Below are 18,836 nucleotides of genomic sequence, written 5' to 3'. Positions count from 1 at the left end.
AGGAAACCCGAGAGGAAATGACTGAGCCCGTCTTGGTCCCCGCCCGCCAGCTCTCCCCTGGCCACACCCTCCGCCGGGACGCCGCCACCGCCGCTGCCCTCTGTCCACGAGGCTGCCGGCTTGGGACCCCCAGCACTGACGTAAGTGTCTCCTGCGATCCGCCTGCGCCTGCCTCCCCTCTGCCCAGGGGCCGGGCTCAGGTGCCTGGAGGGCCGATCTTTCCCCCTCCCCGCCTCTCTGCCCCCGACTCCCGCTCACGTCTCTGCGCCTGCTCTTCGGCACTACGGGCGGGCTCCCGCCGGCCCCTCTTCCTCCTGCCTCAGTCTCCCCAGCTCTCCGCCATCCCTCTCGGACCGGTTCCCGAAGTGCCCAGCATCCTGCTCTATTGTCCCCTCACGAGGCCCCTCACACCAGCTCACTTTTTCCTCTGAGATCGGGAGCACATTACTCATTCTTCCTCTTTCCCCTCCTTGCTGACTCCTCGGCTCTGGGGACAGCCCAGAGGGAGGCACCGGGCCCCCTGCTCTACCCCTGCACCCTGTAGGGTCAGTCTCGGTGGAGTGAGTTCTCGGCCCCAAGGGTGTCCCTGTGCAGCGACTGCTACTGGAAGTCCAGATGGGTCTGATGCTTCTTGTTTCCTTTGGGGATCTGCATATGGAAGAAGGGGGTGGTGGCCGGGTCCCCCACTTCTAAAACCCACCCTCTGTCCTGGAAGACCAGCTGTCAGCATTGGCAGGGGATCCTTGAAGCCACAGGTGCTCGCTCAGGGTAAGGAGGGGGCTGCAGGACCTGAGGGGCAGGCGGGGAGGGGGTGGGGGGTGGAGCTGCCCTGGGCCTGCCTCCCTGACATCATGACTGACCCCGGCTCCCGCTCACCCAATAGATGTCGCCCTCTGGTTGCCTGTGTCTCCTCACCATCATTGGCCTGCTTCTCCCCACCAGAGGTAAGGTTCACCTTCCTGCTGAGCCAGCACCAGGAAGCGAGGGGGGGGGGTCTTGATGAGGGGACCAGGGTTACGCTGTCTGGACACTTCACACCTAGGTGGCCGCTTCCAACGAGTCTGGCCAGAGCCCGTCCTGCTGGGCACTTTCCATCTCACCTCCCAGAAGAACTCACTGAGTTTGATTTGGCAGGGAGGTTGGTGTCAGTTTTCTTCTCAGTGGCCAGGAACCCTAGGGTCCCAGCAAATCAGCTCCCTGGATACCCCGGTGATACACAGTTAGGCCAAGGGGGGGAGCTGGGGTGGGTCCAAGGGCTAGAGAAATGTCACCCTTACCTGGGAAGTGTTTCCTGAAAGCGGTACCCACGGTGTGAGCCTTGGCAGGTGCTTTCTGCACGGCAGGTGCTGCATGCGTGAGCTCGGGTAACTTCGGCTCTACTCTGTTACACGTACTGCCATGCCCATTTTACGGATGAGGAAACTGAGGCTCAGGCAAGGGAAGTGCCCTGTGCCAGAGGCTAGTGAGTGGAGAGCCTGGGATACGGCCGTCATTCTCGCCCCCAGCACCCAGGGCATGCCCTCCACGGAAGCTGCCCCATTTCTTTTCGATAAAATGGTTTTCATTTTTTCTTTCAGCCTCTCACCAGGTATTCAATGAGCAGCTACTATGTGCCAGATCTTATCCTAGGCACTGGGGAAGCGGCAACACATGAAACAGAAGTTCACGTTCTAGTTGAGACACAGGCAATAAACAATCCATCAGTAAATGATATAGCACGCTAGAAGGTGGTAGGGGCTACGGAGAAACACAGAACAGGGTAATGAGGATTCTTTAGACAGGGTGGCCAGGGAAGACCTCATCAGAAGGTGACATTTGGGCAGACACTCAAAGGAGATGAGGGAGTGAGCCAAGCAGGTACCTGGGGTATGAGTGCTGTCTAGTGGGTGTGAGGAACAGCAGGCAGGCCAGGAAGCAGGGTTGGGGTGGATGAGGGCAGGCTGGGAAGAGGAGAGGTCAGAGGGAGGACAGGAGACCACATGGAGTGGGGAAGGGAAGGGCCCCATGAGTACCTTGGCTTTCCCTAGAAGGAAAGAGGGCGCTCTGTGCCAGCAGGGCCTTGACCTGACTCAGGGATTCACAGGGCCCCTCTGGCTACGAGTGGGGAGCAGATTGCAGGGGGTGGGGATGAGGGCACAGAGCCCAGGGCAGAGTGGCTCCGGTGTCCAGGCAGGAGAGGACAGAGGCTGGGCCAGGGCAGGGGAGTGGCTGTCTCCAGCGATGGCTGCCTATCAGGGAGTGGGGGAGACCCTGTCCTCGGCCATGTCATTTCACCCTCTCCAGCCCTGAGAAGTAGATTTGTTACAGGATTTCGCTTTTAACCTCAATACCGGGGTTCGTTGTCTCGAACCACTTCGAAGAATGAAAAAAGGTGGACATAGAATAAAATGAGCAGCAGGCAAAAGTTTAGTAGAGTGTATGCAAGCTCTCTTCGCAGAGAGGAGACATTCGAAAGTGAATGCCCGGGACTGTAGGCAAGGGGCTTCGTTTTGTAGGGTTCTGGTCGCCCCCCGATCCCTTCTCCCTTGTTTCCTCTCAGGTCCTACCCTCATTGGCTTATTGACTCTAGGTGCTGGGCTGTCCATTCCTGACTGGCTCTGTTCCCTTGTGTGGGGAGTCAGACTGTGGTCCTACTGTCCCTTGTACAACATAAGTTTTATGTTTTACTTATTTTCGTTAGGTATTTTGATTGTCAGATTCCTGAGGGGACCCTGAGGGGAGTAAGTGGTGTCTGTCACATTCTTTTTTTTTTTTTAAGTCTCTTTATTTATTTTGAGAGAGAGTGTGTGTGTGTGAGCAGGGTAGGGGCAGAGAGAAAGGGAGAGAGAGAGAGAATCCCAAGCAGGCTCCAAGCTGTCAGCTCAAAGCCTGACTCGGGGGTCACGAGGGGCTCAAACTCATGACCTGTGAGATCAAATCATGACCCTGAGGCGAAATCAAGAGTCGGATGCTTGACTGAGCCACCCAGGTGCCCCAAGGTCTGTTACATTCTTAAGAGGAACCTTACGCGCCCGTGGGGGTTTGCTGTGGTCCGATGCTCCCGGCATTATCTCAAAATATGTGTTTTTCCCCATCCAGGGGCCTCACGTCCTAATCTTTCCCTTTCTGCCTATTTTACCCTATCTTTCCTATCATAGTCCGCGCTCTCAACACGTGCCTTCTAACTACCGTTAGGAACTGGGACTTTGGCTGACGCTTCTTAACTGCTTCCTGCTGAAGGGAGGCGATGATAGGGGAACGGCAGTTAGGGCAGGTTTAGAGGTCGATCCAGAGGGCCGATATAATGGGAGGGTGTTTGGAACATCTGGGCTAGCAGAATTTTCTCGGACGTCTTATTTTTCTGGCCTATGCGACGGCATCTCGAAATGACACACACAAAGAATGTTAGCCCAACAAGCGTTAATATTCCAAATGCAATGCCTCCTACAGAGAGGTCACACCATAGGAGGGAAAGACACGTGGTAGCCATCCCCAAGAATCCCTGACATGTTTGGTCCTTTTTTTTTTTTTTTTAACTCAGTGTAACTATAGCCTTTTCTCCCTCTTCCGTATTTATTTGGATCTTGTGATATTGTAGGTTAGAATAATTAGGCACCTGAATTAGTGCTTGGTTCTCGATCCTCAAACCTTCCTCTGGCCATCCGGTTTCCATAGGAACAACCCCATGAGGTGTATTTAATTTTACCTCAAGGAGAGATTGATCTTCAATACCCAGATTGCTAGGAGTTTAGGCAATTGTTTATCCGTCCCGGAGCGAGGAGGGCTATCGTCCCTAATTTAGTTATAATGGCCCTTCCTAGCAAGGGACTAGGGCTCTTTGGCATTATCAAAAAAGAATGTGAAAAATTCAAGTCTCCCCATAAGGCACCCGGTGGCTGAGAGAAAAATTTAGTCATAAGTTTTCTGGAAACGTCTCTAGTTGCTACACTGCGTTTGGCTGATTGGCCAGGAGTGGAAAGGAGGACAGAAAAGGTGGCTCCGGTGTCAGGAAGGAAATCGACCAGTTTTCCTTCTATATCTGGAGTTACCCGAGGCTCTGGGTTTCCGATAGGTAGTTGGTTTGGGGGAGCCACCATGAAGAGCCCTGGACCCCATCAGTCCCTTTCAGGGACACTGGTCATCTGAACCCTTGAAGATAGAGGTTCCCGAGGGCACTCTGTTTTCCCAGTGACTGTTTCCACACAAGGGGTATGGCTTATGGGGTTTGAACTTTGGTTGTCCCCTCTGAGGACATTCTCGTAAATGGCACTTGGTACCAGAACCTCAGGGAGTCCGGTCTGACATAGTACATAAGGCCACAACTAAGGCCTCAGCTTTTTTTCCCTAAGCCTCCTTTCCTGTTCTTTATTTTACTCTTGATCTTGGTTGTAATATACCCAATCGGCAGCTCATAAGAGTCCTTCAGGGTCCCTTCTGGGAAAACAGCCAATTGTTGCAGCCTTCTCTGAATATCTGGAGCTGATGGAGTGACAAATTTGTCCTCTAGAATTGTGTCAGCCTCAGGGGTGTTAGGGAAGATAACCGTATATTTAATGAGAGCCTCCCTTCACCTTTCCAGGAAGACCACTGAGTTTTCATCCTGTGTCTGTAAGCGAGCGGCTAATTTGGTGGAATTTAAAGATTTAACCTTAGACCTCCTTAATTTCTCCAAAACACAAGCTTGGAAGTGGTGGTAATACCATTCCTCAATGGGATGGTCATAGTCCCAAGTAGGATCTTGGGATGGGGCTGCCTGGGCCCCAGTAGGGAACTAGGAGCTCCCTATAGGATCTCCAGTCCCATGATAATTAATGAGTTGCTCGTCCCCATATCTTTCAGCCGCTGCCAGAACCCCACGCTTCTCTGTTTCATTGAGAGTCTGATTCCACAGAAGCATTATATCTTTTTAGGTCAATTCAAAAACATAGTGTAATTCTCTCTGAAAAGCCTCTGTATACTTATCCGGATCATCAAAATTTTCCTAGATCTTTTATCTGTCTTAAATCTTGTAACGTAAAATCTTGCAATCTTATCGTAGCGGTGCCTCCTTGCATCCGTTTCCCACCCCCCCCCCCCCCCGGCCCCGGGCCCTCTAGCTTCCATGAGGGGAAACACACCTGTTACATTGCAGGGAGGGCCTGGGTAAGGTGGGCAGCGGGGAGCAGAAGTGCACGTTTTTTCAGTCTGGATGTACAGATGGGGGACCCGAGGAGGAGGAGGAGGTTGAGGGGGAAGACTTCCCTTCCTCCTTCCCTAGGTTCCCTTTGGGTACAGGCAAGGGACCCTTAGTTTTCTCCCTCCTTAGTTGTGAACCCTTGGAACAGGTTGCCAGTAGGCCAGGATCGACCTTACATTGCTGACACCTATCTCAATTTTCTCTGAAGGCCCCAGAACACTGGACATGGGGGGCGTCTCCCCATCTCCCCTCACGTTTGGGAACAAGTCCAATTGTAGGATAGTGTTCTAATTGTTACTTGTCTCTGGTGGCCAGGTTTCCCCCTCCAATTTGTATTGGGACCCAGCCTTGGTGCAAAAGAAAATGAGTCGCTTTTCTTTAGCGTTTGTGGGTCAAAATCATCCCAATTTTTTAGAATACGTCCCGAAGGAGAGTACTGGCCTCGGTTGGGGAATTGCCCATCTATAGGAAAAAGTTTCCTATAGCTGGCCAGGAGAAACCTCATCTGGCCCCGCAGTTTGGCTGGCTATGCGACTGGCAGCCGAAAGCCCTGTCAGTCTTGCGAGGTGCTGGGAATAGTCGCTATTACCCAGGCTTGACTCTACCCTCCAGAGCTGACCTTGTCTTCCCGATTTCTCCGACCCCTCCGTTTCCTGCCTGTGGGACTTTGGGGGATACCGACTGTGACCAAGCAAGACTCCCCTGGTTGTAGAAGGAGGTACTAATTTTATCTTGGCCCAGTAGTAATTTACATATTGATCATAATAAAATTGTTCCTTTTAACAAATATATTTCAGAAGGCTGGCGAAAGCCATTTCTCGTAAGGATAAAATTGGCTGTTGAGGGGGGCTAAAAGGGCCAAAGTTGAGGTCTATTCACCTGTTTTTTTCCAGCAGTGCCCACATAAATATGTTCCAGCCACGCGGGTGTCCACTTTAAAGTATCTAGATTGGCACAAGTCAGCATACACTGGGCTAAGTGTAGCAAAATGGCTCCCATGTCTCCGGGTAAAAGCCCTTTATAGGGGCGCCTGGGTGGCTCAGTTGGTTGAGCATCCGACTTTGGCTCAGGCCGTGATCTCAGTTCATGAGTTTGAGTCCCACATCAGACGCGCCGCTGTCAGAGCACAGCCTGCTTTGGATCCTCTGTCTCCCCCTCTCTCTGTCCCTACCCTGCTCATGCTATCCCTCTCGAGAATAAAAAATAAACATTAAAAAAAAAGCCCTTCATTTATCACAGTCATCCATCCATCGTATGGCACAGGCCATATGGCACATTCCTCCACCTTGCAGAAACAACACAAATGTGGAGCATTTGGAGGCCAGCAGTGAGGACATCACCACCATCTCCCCAGCCTTCAGATCAAAGGAAGGACAATTTTTTAATCAGAGCTCGAGCAAAACAACTCAAAAGGGCATGCTGTCCTGCCATTTTGGTTAAAATCATAGTTCTTTCCATCTTTTTGGACAGACGAAAGAGAAAAAAAAACTTTGGTTACATTTTTTTCCTTTACGAACCTTCTATAACTTTTAGATTTTGTCCCAAGCCATTTCTCTCCAAACAACCAGCCTCATTTAGGACAAAATTACTTGTTTTTTTTAAACCTTCACTGAAAAGGTACGTATTTCCATTTCTTATATCTTTCTTACACATTTCGTACTTTTTTAAATGTCCAAATCAATTTAATCCAGTTTAGTACCCAAGCAAAACTTTAAAGTTTCAAGTTATTGAAGACCCTGAAAGCTATCTTAGCAATTACCCATGAACACTTTGAGACAGACAAAATTAACCATCATTTGAAGTCACCTTTTTGCTGATGAACTGTAACAGAGATAGCATGTGATTACTCGGCCTTCAGTAAACCAGAAAAAGTTTCATATATTTAATGCTCATAACTCTAAAGACCTGTCTACCTTAATTAAACCAACAAACTTACGTTAGTGTAAATACCGAATTATGTTCCATCTGTATCCATTTAAAAGTCAATCAATTTGTTCCCCATTGTCAATTTTTACCTGGGGCACCAGTGAGGAAATCTGAAGTGGGCGGTGTAAGTCTAAGGGGGTGTTTTTTGTTCCTTGACAGTGAGGGGAGGAGGAGGAACCCGTGGTGCTGGAGGCCCCTGAAAGGTAGAGGAACCAGTTAGGCAGGCTGCACCCAAGCTGGTGCAGAGACAGGAGGAGCGAGGGGAAGGCAGAAGAGGTGAGGTGTCACCAAGAAGCCTAGAGACAAATAAAAGCCCAGAAGGCAGAGAAACAGGTCTCCTGGTTCTAAAGCCTGTCAGCTTGGACAGATGAGCAGATGCAGATTTTTTTTTTCCACCAAAAACTGGAAATGGGGAGTCCGTGTCAAGCCAGAGGAGTCAGGAAACTTCTCTGAAACAGAAGGGTGTTTGGCAGCTGCTTGGGAATATTCCTTAAAGTCCCTGTCCTGACGTAGACTGACCAGAGACAGTTGGCTCTAATTATCATCTGTACCTTGTGGGAGCCGGCCAAATGTCTTCTCTCCATCCCCCTGTGGGCATCAGGGGCAGGAGGAGGGTGGTGAGCCCAGAAGGGGTTGAAGTAAGTCCTGCTCTCTGCTCTGCAAGAGGCGTTTGAAAATGAAAGGTAAAAAATGGGGCCCTGGGAGGTGGTGAACCATGTCAGAGGGTCAGAAATGGAAGCAAGTACAGGGCCGCTTTCCGCTGTATTTGGGAAACCTGTGAGTAGGACCCTTGGAAGTCACCTGGATCCCTCCTGCGAGGATACCAGAGAGATCAGTCCTGGGCTTTTCCACTCACTTCCCAAAGGAAAAGAGAGGCTGGCCAAGACAGAAAGAGGAAAATTCCACCGGATACCCAAGTGGGCAGTCAGGGATCAGGTTCTGCTGATGGCCTTCGGGCCTCCACCAAAGAGTAGCCTTGGTCAGGACCCATCAATGGCTGTCTGGCCTCCCCTGAGTCCCACACATCCAGAGTTCTTCTCGAAAGGAAGTTGGGAGTCCACCACACCAACATTCCCAACTACATTGGGAGATCAGATGGGAGGAGACCCAAGGAGCCTGTCACCCGAGACTTGAGGATAGCAGACACACTGTTTGCTCTTAACTGGTGGGTGGGTGCCAATTATTTAGTCTGAGGTTTTCTTTAAGATAGAAAGAAAAGAGGGGATGCCAGCTGTTATTTACTTACGGTTGGAAGACGTTAACATCCTAGACAAGCCCCCAAAGAAATGTTACAGGATTTTTTTTTAAACCTCAGTACCCAGTGTTCATTGTTTAGCCACTTCAAAGAATGAAGAGGTGGACACAGAATAAAATGAGCAGCAGGCGAAAGTTTATTAGAGTGTAAGAATAGTATGGGGGCGCCCGGGTGGCTCAGTCGGTTGAGCGTCCGACTTCCGCTCAGGTCATGATCTCGTGGTCCGTGAGTTCGAGCCCCGAGTCGGGCTCTGTGCTGACCGCTCAGAGCCTGGAGCCTGTTTCGGATTCTGTGTCTCCCTCTCTCTCTGACCCTCCCCCATTCATGCTCTGTCTCTCTCTCTCTCAAAAATAAATAAACGTTAAAAAAAATAAAAAAATAAAAGAACAGTATGAAATAGGGGTGCCTGGGTGGCTCAGTTGGTTAAGCGTCCGACTTCAGCTCAGGTCATGATCTCACAGTCCATGAGTTTGAGCCCCGCATCAGGCTCTGTGCTGACAGCTTAGTGCCTGGAGCCTGCTTCGGATTCTGTGTCTCCCTTTCTCTCTGCCCCTCCCCTGCTCACGTTCTGTCTCTCTCTGTGTCAAAAATAAATAAAGACATTAAAAAAAAAAGAATAGTATGAAATAGTATTACAGTAAGAAGAGTATGAAAGGTCTCTTTGCAGAGAGGGGACATTCGAAAGTGAACGCCCATAACAAGAGGCGCGTGACAATAGGGACTTTGTTCTATATGATTTTGGTCACCCCTCTTCCCTCCCCCCTTGTTTCTTCTCAGGTCCTACCTTTATTGGCTTGATCACTCTAGGTTCTGGGTTGTCTTTTCCTGATTGGCTCAATTCCATTGTGTGAGGAGTCAGACTGTGGTCCTACTGTCCCTTGTGTAACAGAAGTTTTATGTTTTGCTTATTTTAATTAGGAATTTTGATGGTCAAATTCCTGAGGGGACCCTGAGGGGGAGTAAGTGGTGTCTGTTATGTTCTTAAAAGGAACCCTATGCCCAAGGGAGTCAGACCCTCCCAGCATTGTTCCAAAATATGTGTTTTTCCCCACCCAGGGACCTCAGGTCCTAACCTTTCCCTCTCTGCCTATTTGACCCTATCTTTTCCCATCGCAGAGTCAGTGATTATCCCCACTTCGCAGATGAGACAGATGAGGCTCAGAGAGGGGACTCCACCTGCTCCAGGTCACGTGGCCAGGGAATTTGGGGGAGCAGAATTTGAGGCCGGGGCCCTGGCTGACTTTAGAATGGACCTGGGCTCACTAGGCTAAACTGCCTCTCCCACCCCACAAGGATGGGCAGGGAGAGGGGCTGGAGGAAGGGTGCTGGGCATCAGCATTTTTGAAAGCACTTCCAGGACTATGGGTGGATACCTCCATTCAAGCATCTGTCTGCTGTTCCACCAGGATATTCTGAGTCACCGCCCACAGTTTCAGAAGGGAGGGTAAGGTGGGGTTTTGGTGAGAGAAGGAGGACCGGAGGCTCCTCTCTGACTTCTCGTCCTTGATCTCCCAGGACAGACATTGAAGGAGACCACACCCATTCCTTCGGCAGACACAACCATTGTGAACATTCATGCCCTGACTCAAACCCCAGGTGAGGAAAGAGGCTTGGGTCTCTCAAGATCCTGTCACTGCAAATGACAGCAACCACAAAAATCTCAAGCCTGGGCCAATCGGGAATTTTGGGTTGTGCAACTGAAAAGCCCAGTGATAGGCTGTCAGGCATGGCTCAGTCTAGGTGCTCAAATGATGCTATCAGGAACCTGCCTCCATCTCTTGGTTCTATTTTTCCTGTGTTCACTTCATTCTCAGGTAGATTCTCCTTTTATGAGGCCAAGGTGGCCCCTGAGGCTTCCGTCTTACCTGCTAAGAAGCCAGAGGAAAGGGCATTTCCCTTTCCCCAATCCAGCAAGTGTGGCATAGCTGAGTGTCACTGACCAGGCTCGGGTTACGTGCCCAGCCAGGAGCTGATCATCGTGGCCATAGACCAACGCTGATTGCCAGACCTGGGTCTCGGGTTCCACCTCCAACCAACCTGGTGCCAACCCCACTGAATGAAGTGGACCAAGAATCGGGGAAGGGTGGTTCATAAAGAAAGTTCCAGGGGCTCTTACCAGAGGTGGGTGGATGCTGAATAGGGGAGTGTGCATCTACGGGAGGGGAGGGCTGAGGCAGGGGAGGTACTGGCCTGGCAATTGGGCAATCAGCAAATGGCTGGGTTAATTAAGTCATCTCAATTATATCAAAATTGAATAGTAGAGCAAACCCCCTGTTCCTCCATCCATGAACCTTCTCCACATCTTCTCTCTCTTCTCTCCCTGTTTCCGGACTCCAGACACAGTCCACCCAGAGTCCCAGCCCACCCCTCAGACATCTCTGCAGGCTGGTGGTGAGTGGGGCATGCGGAGGGGGTGGGGGCGGAGGCCTGAGACAGACACTATTCCCTCTCTTCTTCCCACATTCTGACTCCTTTGTTACTCATTTCAGTCCTCCAGCTCTGAATCCTCTGGTTTACTTTGTGGTGGGGCAGACAGCCGCCCACATCCACTTCTGTGAGAGCAAATCTTTTGCAGTTGTGAAAAATAATATGCATATAGAAAAGTACAAAACCCATAAGTGTACCACTTAACAAATTACTCTGAATTGAGCCCCTGTGTCACCACCACCCAGCTCAAGGAATAGAGCTTTGCAACCACCCCAGGAATGCCCCCATGCACCAAGGCCATTCATTTCTTCCTTTAATCTCTTGAACTTTTTCCTTTTTTGAGTTTTCAAGTCCTTTTTGAACTTTGTCTTGGGAGTGTAACGGTTCAGAAAGTCCTCCCTAATTTTTCCCATTAATATTTAATGATATAGTAATACCCAAACCTGTTCTGCTTGGGAATAATAAAAATATTATAGTGAGATGAAATCCCTTGGCCCATTCTCTGTTCTTGTTCTCTCCCCCACCTCTGAGAGGTCCCCACTGCTAGCACTGGGAGGGGAGTGGTCCCCAGTGATGCTGTGCCACATTTCTGCCCGCAGAAAATATCCTGGCCGGGAGATGTATTTGTGTGAGCGGATCATTTCCAAAACGATAGTCGTTCTGAAACTTGCTCCATCACCCCCCCGCCCCCAGTCTCCCCACTGCCCCGTGCAGCAGTATGTTTGGAAGCTCTTCACACATTCCTATGTAAACACCAATCTTATTCTTTCGCGCTGTTGCTTGGTACCCGGCTGGGTGCCTGTGTACGGTTCGTGAAGCCGTGCACATCTTGATGAACATCTTACTCTTTGCTACACCCGGTGCCATGGTAAGCAACCTCGTCCGTTCCTCCTTAAGCAAATGCTTTTCTCCCCTATTATAATCTGGTCGTGGTTCTAAATATCTTCCCTGTGTTCTCTCATTCAGTCCTCACACAAACCTTCTGAGGTAGAACAACCGAACTTTACAGAATAAGGCAACAGAGGCTCGGAGTAACTCATTCAGGGCGTCACAAGTCAGTGACACAGCTCAGACCAGGGGCCCGGTACCTGGCTCTACGGCCTTGCTTTTACCCACCACACTATGGCGCAAAGGGCACGAACGCTGGAATTTGTTGGAAAAGCCAGCTGGGGAACGGTTGCATGGATTTGCCCTGCCACCAGCGTGTGCCAGAGAGTCCCCCTGTCCCACCCACACGGTGACACTTGGAACGTGAACCGTCTTTGATTTCCTCCAGCCAGAGGAGGGAGGGGGCCCCTTGCCGTTTGATGGATGTGCACGTCCCTGATTCACGCGCTGTCCGCCTTCCCTCCTTGCCCTGATCTGAGTAGGAACAACGCAGGAGCAGACGGAGGAGACCCACACCCCACGGCCGACGAGAATGGATGTGCTCCCAGCCACAGATCCGAGGACCGGCCAGAGCGGCCCAGAAGGTAGGGCCTGGGACTAGAAGGGCAACGTACAGATTTTGTTTAATTCTTTATCTGGGTCAGTAGCTCCCCAAGTACATTGCTCGGAGCACCCGTTTGGGGAATTGTTAATACATTTTCAAAAAATCTGTTTTGATTTGCGGTCAAAGGTGTTTGGGAAACTCCTGAGTTAAAGTTAAACACATTTCTTTATGACGGGACTTGTTGGAGTCTTAGGAATGCGTATTTGCAGCAGGCGTCCTCTACAGGAGCATCTAGTATGCAGTGTTTTTCCAAACCTGATAGGAGAGATTTGGAACTTTCTTTTGTTCAGGTTCCTTTACAGAGCTGGTGCTCGGCAGTGTGGATGCGGGTGTTTCCTTTGTGTACCTCTTCATGTTAGAGCAGGAGGTTTTCAGCTGCAAAATACTGTAAACGCAACTAAAAGTAAAATAGATTTATTGGCTACATATGTTCTGTAAAGTCCAGAAGCATCGATTTCAGGAAGAGCTGGATAGACATGCTCAGACACGATCATCAGACTGACTTGCTCTCTCTCTCTCTCTCTCTCTCTCAGTCCTGCTGTCTACATTCTCAAGTTCTCGGGGGCTTTTCCTCTCTTGGTGGCAAAGATGGTCCCATAGTTGTATTTATGTCACAAACCCAGCAAATAGAGCATATCTTTTTCTCATCTCTAGCCCAAGGAATAAAATCTACTCTCATTGGCCCATTTGGCGTCACATGTCCATGTCTGACCAATGGAAGCCTGGGAAATGGATTGCTCTGAGTGGTTAGGCCTGAGTCTTGTGCCCATTCTGGGGGTGGAGAACAGGGTCAGCCCTGCCTGAACTGCATAGACCAAGAGTCAAGGAAAAGGTAGTTCCCCTCAGGACCAGTGAGTAGTTAACATTTCAGAGGCGTGGGAAAAGAGGTTGAGCCAAGGTGAAGGCAGCAGGTGACCTCCAATGCCTGTCTGACTCATATTTGAGGATCCGCCTCTACTGGCAAGTATTGCAGCTTAGGCCGTTCCCAGGCTGAGATGCATGCACAGTTGCGCAGACCGGGCACTGAACAAGAGCATCGCCTCTAAGGCTATGTCATCCCCCTTGTGGATTTTTATAATTGTTATAGTTTTCCAGTGATGGCAGTAAAGCATTTAATTCTGACGGAGCCTGTCTATTAAAATGTTACAACAGATGGAAGTAAAGTGTGTTGGAGAAGAGAACTTTTCTATTTTCCACAAAAGTGGAGGTGGGGGTGGGTAGTGACGGTGTCCACGCTTCCCGGCGGTAAAAAACATTCTCACATCTCTGGATTCATTTGCTGTGAATCCTCGTTGACCTGAGTTACTCTGTGTCATTCTGTGTTCCTGATTATCCGTGACAGAAATTCCACCGGGCCGAGGGGGTCACGGGGCCAGATGGTAAAAGGCACCGCTGAGCCTCAGGGTCCCCGGGGTCTGAGCACGAAAGCCCCCGGCGCCTCTCTCCCTGCCCCATTTTTGTTTTTCTTGTGCCGAATTTTGTCTTCTGCCCCGTGAGGAAATGACCCCTGCCATCTGCAAGCTCGGAGCTCCCAAATTTCACCTCGCCGTCACTCTGAATGCCTCCTGGGAATGTGGAAGGTCCCAGGGGAGGATGACTGGGTCACCTGCTCCCTCTTGTGGCCTGTGTCACAATAGACCCAGAGGGACTGGGGCAGGGGGCGCAGTCCCCCCCCCCCCCAGGAAAAGGGAAGCTGTCCCCAGAAGGGAGGCAGGCAGCCACGTCCACGGTAACAGCGACAGCCAACGCTTGCTGGGAGCCCGCTCGGTGCCGGGCACAGTGCTAGGCTTCCCTGGATTCACTCATGCACTGCTCGCAAGCACCCGACGGGGTGGGAACTGTCAAAACCCCATTCTACGGGAAGGCAACCGGGGCCCAAGGGGCTCCTCTGCCGGCCTGGGCCGCACAGCCCAAAGTGGCAGAAAGGGAACTGGAGCCCGGCTCTCTAGCAGCGGGGGCCCACTGAGGCTCTTTCACACTTCCCCTGTCTCAGTGCGCCTGTCCCTGCCGCCGGCCTTGCTCGAACCTTCCTCTGGGCAAGGCTTTCCCCAGCATCTCGTAATTCTTGGCTTTCAGGTGATGCATAAGAAGTGAGGCTCTGAGATCGGTCTGGAAGCTCGGGCTTCGTGAGGCAGCTTTTCGGCCTTCAGTATGTTGGCCTCATCCTGGGGCATCAGACAGGGCTGACTGCTTCACCGGGGACACTTCTCAGTGCCAGAAGGGCAGATGTTTTCTTTGTGGCGTTTACTTTTTGTTCAGTATCCTTTTTTTTTTAAGTGTTTTATTTTTTTGAGAGAGAGAGCGACAGAGCACGCACACGCAAGCGGGGGAGGGGCAGAGAGAAAGGGAGAGAGAATCCCAAGCAGGCTCCGCACTGTCAGCACGGAGCCCGAAGCGGGGCTCGATCTCACGAAGTGACCTGAGCCGACATCGAGAGTCAGAGGCTTACCCAACTGAGCCACCCAGGCGCCCTGGCTTTAAAGAGAGGAGGCCTCTGGTATTTCTGGTCTGGGAGCAGAGGTGACCTCCACAGTGTTTTCTACGAGTATGTCCAAGCTCTGCTTCTCCTGGTGCTGGGCCTGAGTCCTGGAGGCCCCCCGGCCTGGCTCAGATGTTATCCTTTGCTTCCTGGATTATGAGGCAACCCTGGAGGTCCCAGGAGAGGAGCCAGGGGTGCAGCCTCATTCAATATTTCCACACCTGCCATTCCTTGCCGTCCGTCCCGTCCCCGGGTAGGAGTGAGGGGCCGCTGTGCCCGCCCACTGAAGGTGGAGACGTGGGGGAGGGTGTCAGCGACGTCCCTCATTTCCTCCCGCTCACTTCCGCCCTCTGCCACCTTCTAGCCACTCCCTCTGCCGCTCCCACTAAAGGCACCACGCTCTCCAAGAGGCGATCTCCAGGCAAAGACGTCAGGCCGGACGCTGCCCTCGGGCCGACGGGTCAGTAACTCCCTTCCCAGGCTGGAAACAGGCTATTTCCTATTCACTGTGTATTTCTAGCACCTGGACCCTTGCCCAGCATGAAGTAGTCTTCAGTAAACATGTGTTGGGTGAACACATGAGTTCAAGGCTGGAAGAGGGTGGGTATAAGCAGGCATCCGATAGATGTCCCGACAGACGAATGAACGCGTAAATGAACGCAGCATGCAAATGACCCTAAAACACAGTGGCTTCAAATGACAACCGTTTGCTTAGCTCTCGGGTCTGCGATTTGGAACTTTGGTCTGGGCTCAGTTGAGTGGTTCTTCTGGTCTCAGCTGGACTTACTCACGCATCCGAGATCAGTTTGGGGGTCGCTCTGTTTCAGGGACACCTTGATTCCCCTTTGTGTGGTCTTCTCTTCCACTTCCGGCCCAGCCGGCCCCAAAGAGTGGATGGAAATGATATGACCACAGGTCACATAGAGTTCATTCATCCATTCAAAACATATTCATGAGCACCTACTGTCTTCTAGGTGCTAGAGATAGAGTGGTGAATAAGACGGACAAAAATCTCTTCCCTCATCGGGCAGACCTTCTAGTCGGGGAACAGACAATAAATACGAATTATAAGATTTGTGTATCAGGTGGCTTAAAGCTGCCATCAAGAGGAATAAAGTAGCATTAGGATTAGAGAGTGACTGGGGAGTAGTTTTCTGCAAAGGGCCAGGGAGACCTCCCTGAGAAGGAGATGTGGGGGAGTCACGCAGATGTCGGGGAAAGGCGTCCCAGGCAGAGGCAGCGCCCAGTGCAAAGGCCCTGAGGCGAGAGGGACCTGGCATGGCCACCAACAGGGCGGCCGGTGGGGCTGGAGCATCTGGGTGAGCAGAAGGGTGAGAAGCTGAGGTAGAGAGGTGATGGGAGCCACATGTGTGCCATGTGAGGCTTTTGGTCTAAGTGTCCCAAGGCAGAGACCGACTGTCACCCCTCCACTGACTCTGCCACTCACGGCTTCGCTCCACAAATGTTGGCCGAACTCTGACTTGCTCCACGTCTGTCCCCCCAGGCGCCAGTGAGGACAACCCCTTCTCCTACGGTAAGTTACCTGTGGGAGGATGTGGGAAGAGGGAGGGAGGAAGACCCCTCTTGCCATACTCCGTTTTTCTCTCTGCAGACGAGGACACTCTCCGGAAGCGGGGGCTGTTGGTCGCAGCCGTGCTGTTCATCACGGGCATTGTCATCCTCACCAGTGAGAATGGGGGGGGGGGGTTGGGCACCGCGACTGGGAGAGAGGCGGCCTTGGCTTGCACTTTGACTGAGGGGTCAGTTCTTGAAGGCCCCTGAGCAGAGTTGTCTTATTTATTTATTTACTTACTTATTTAATGTTTATTTTTGAGAGACAGAGAGTCAGAGCATGAGTGGAGGAGGGACAGAGAGAGAGGGAGACACAGAATCCAAAGCAGGGCTCCAGGCTCCGAGCTGTCAGCACAGAGCCCGACGTGGGGCTCGAACTCACAAACCGTGAGATCATGACCTGAGCCGAAGTCAGACACTCAACTGACTGAGCCACCCAGGTGCCCCCAGAAAAACTAATTCTTAAAGTAGTTTTTTAAATGCTGCAGATTAAATAAAACACGCGGGCCACCAGTTTGCAAGCTCTCGGTTAAGCCGTATAACCTCCACCAGGTTTTATCCCCTCACTTCCCCATCAGGAAATGCACACGGCCACATCTTTTCTCAGCTAAGGCGGGAGGCAGGAGGCTAACAGCAATAAAAAGAGTTGGCTACCACGTGCCCGAACCGCACTGGACCCAGGGGTCGCGCACAGGTGCCTCAGTCGAGACTGACTTTGAGCCGGGTCCTGTCCACACACACAGCCCCACCTCCACCGCCGTGGGACAAGTGAGGCTCAGAGAACTGGGGAGTTTGCTCAAGGTCACAGAGCACTAAAAATCAGGGAAGGACTAGACCCGGGTCTGTGTGAGGGCAGAGCCTGAAAGTTAGCTCTGGGGCCATAAGTTGTTCCAATGACAATAATCTGTGGGCACCTGCTCTGTGCCCACCTGTGCCCTGGTCCCCGCCCTCGGGGAGCTCACATCCAGCGAGGGAGTGACAATAAGCAGGTGAGTGCCCCGATGAGCAGAGTGCATACGAGAAAGGTCATCACCGTAAGGAAAACAGCAGAATGACAAGCCAAGAGGGACGGGGAGCGACACTTTATCGCTAAAGAGAGACCATCAGAAGAGATTCCCTGTCAATGAGAAAGACGATTTTGAAAAGCAGTGGAAAGGGGCAGCAAGTGCAAAGGCCCAGACGCGGGAAGGAACTGAGCATGTCGCAATAACCACGGGAAGAAGCCAGGGTGGCTGGGGCTGTGTAAGCCCCGGGGGGTGGGGGGGGGCGGGCAGAGAGAAGGAGGTGGCAAGGGCGACAGCCAGGAGACCTGTCTTCTGAAATCCCTCCCCATTCACTTTGGTCCTGCCTCCTGACCCACCCTCCGCCGTTGTCCCTTAAACCCACCTGTCTCCTCCTACCTCAGGGCCTTTGCACTGGCCATGCCCTCTGCTTGGAACACCCTTCCTGGCTTCCCTCTCACCTCCTTCAGGTCTTTGCTCAAATGTCCCCTCCTCAGTGAAGCCCCTCTAGTCATCACCATGAAGATGCCCTCAGCCGCCAGCCTCCCTGCCTCCTTCCCGGCCTTAGTTTTCTACTGAGCACGCATCACCATCTGACCTCACTGTCCACATACTTGACTTAGTCATTTCTCTCAGTTGGTCTCCCCTGCTGTTAAATCAGCTCTACCAGGGCAGGGATTTTATTCATTCCTGTCCCCTGGGGTGTTCCCAGGGCCTAGATCAGAGCCTGGCACATAGTAGGTACACAACAAATACTTGCTGAATGAATGCCTAACACACAAACTAGGATGGGTTCTCAAAGGCGCCCTGTGTGTGGGGGAGGCTGCTCCCCCGGGAAGCCCTTGTGCTGGTTCCTCTCCCCTGTGCTCCTCATCACTGGCTCAGGGCTGCCTGGGAGCTTCTCCAGGGGCAGGGTTGGCGGGCCTTGTCCTCCAGCGCCCGGAGCACATGCAATCATCAACTTTGTTCCAACTCATGACCGAACCCTTTCCTTCACCCACAGGTGGCAAGTGTAGACGGTTACCCCAATTGTGCCGGAATTACAACAGGTGAGACCATCGGAAGGAGGGGCCGGCAACCGAATGGAGGGGCACCCCGAGACCGAGTCCCCACGGCTCACCGTGCCCAGCCACCTCCCTCCCCTCGATGAATCTACAGAATAATTGGTAGAGCCCAGCCCGAGAGGGAAGACCCAGATGGAGACAGAGCCGGGCTGACGCCCCAAGTGCCCTGCCCACCCTGAGGGCTGCCCGGCCCCCTGGGCACTGGCCCCCCCTCACTCCGGTGTCCCACGCTGTTCAGACGAAAAGTAAAGCACTGTGGTCCTTGCCCGCGGTCTCTGATTATTCACGACCGGGGAGTGGAAGAAAGCATCCGGGACTAGGGACGAGGTCCCCTGAGGAGTAAAGTGAGGGTGTCGCAGGCTCCAAAGCCAGGGCAGAGAATACGGTGAACGCAGGTGGGCTGGTGTGAGGCAGGGGGGACAGGAGGGTGGCCCACGGGGGATTCTGGCCGGTGAGAGCGTCAGC

At 52.1% G+C, this 18,836-nt stretch overlaps 1 protein-coding gene across 8 annotated transcripts; it reads left to right on the top strand.

Annotated features, from left to right (window-relative positions):
* Positions 1 to 3: 3 nt before the first annotated feature.
* Positions 4 to 18,636, top strand: FXYD5 (FXYD domain containing ion transport regulator 5). Of its 8 annotated transcripts, none has more exons than XM_047078265.1 (11): positions 120 to 140; positions 721 to 768; positions 884 to 944; positions 9,453 to 9,521; positions 9,852 to 9,932; positions 10,674 to 10,727; positions 12,134 to 12,235; positions 15,099 to 15,194; positions 16,239 to 16,268; positions 16,347 to 16,421; positions 18,311 to 18,636. In XM_047078265.1, the coding sequence occupies exons 3-11, from the start codon at positions 884 to 886 to the stop codon at positions 18,358 to 18,360; spliced, it is 618 nt and encodes a 205-aa protein (XP_046934221.1). In that variant the 5' UTR covers positions 120 to 140; positions 721 to 768; the 3' UTR covers positions 18,361 to 18,636. The 8 variants fall into 8 exon arrangements, with proteins under 8 accessions (XP_046934215.1, XP_046934218.1, XP_046934214.1 ...); XM_047078264.1 differs by having other exon boundaries at positions 123 to 140; positions 662 to 768; XM_047078258.1 differs by lacking the exon at positions 721 to 768 and having other exon boundaries at positions 32 to 140.
* The last annotated feature ends 200 nt before the right edge of the window (positions 18,637 to 18,836 follow it).

This window comes from Lynx rufus, unplaced genomic scaffold, assembly GCF_022079265.1.
Source record: "Lynx rufus isolate CCGP_SWC_20201006 ecotype Redwood Valley unplaced genomic scaffold, mLynRuf1.p SCAF_16, whole genome shotgun sequence".
In the NCBI taxonomy this organism is placed as follows: domain Eukaryota; kingdom Metazoa; phylum Chordata; class Mammalia; order Carnivora; family Felidae; genus Lynx; species Lynx rufus.
This window is presented reverse-complemented; position numbering and strand designations above follow the sequence as displayed.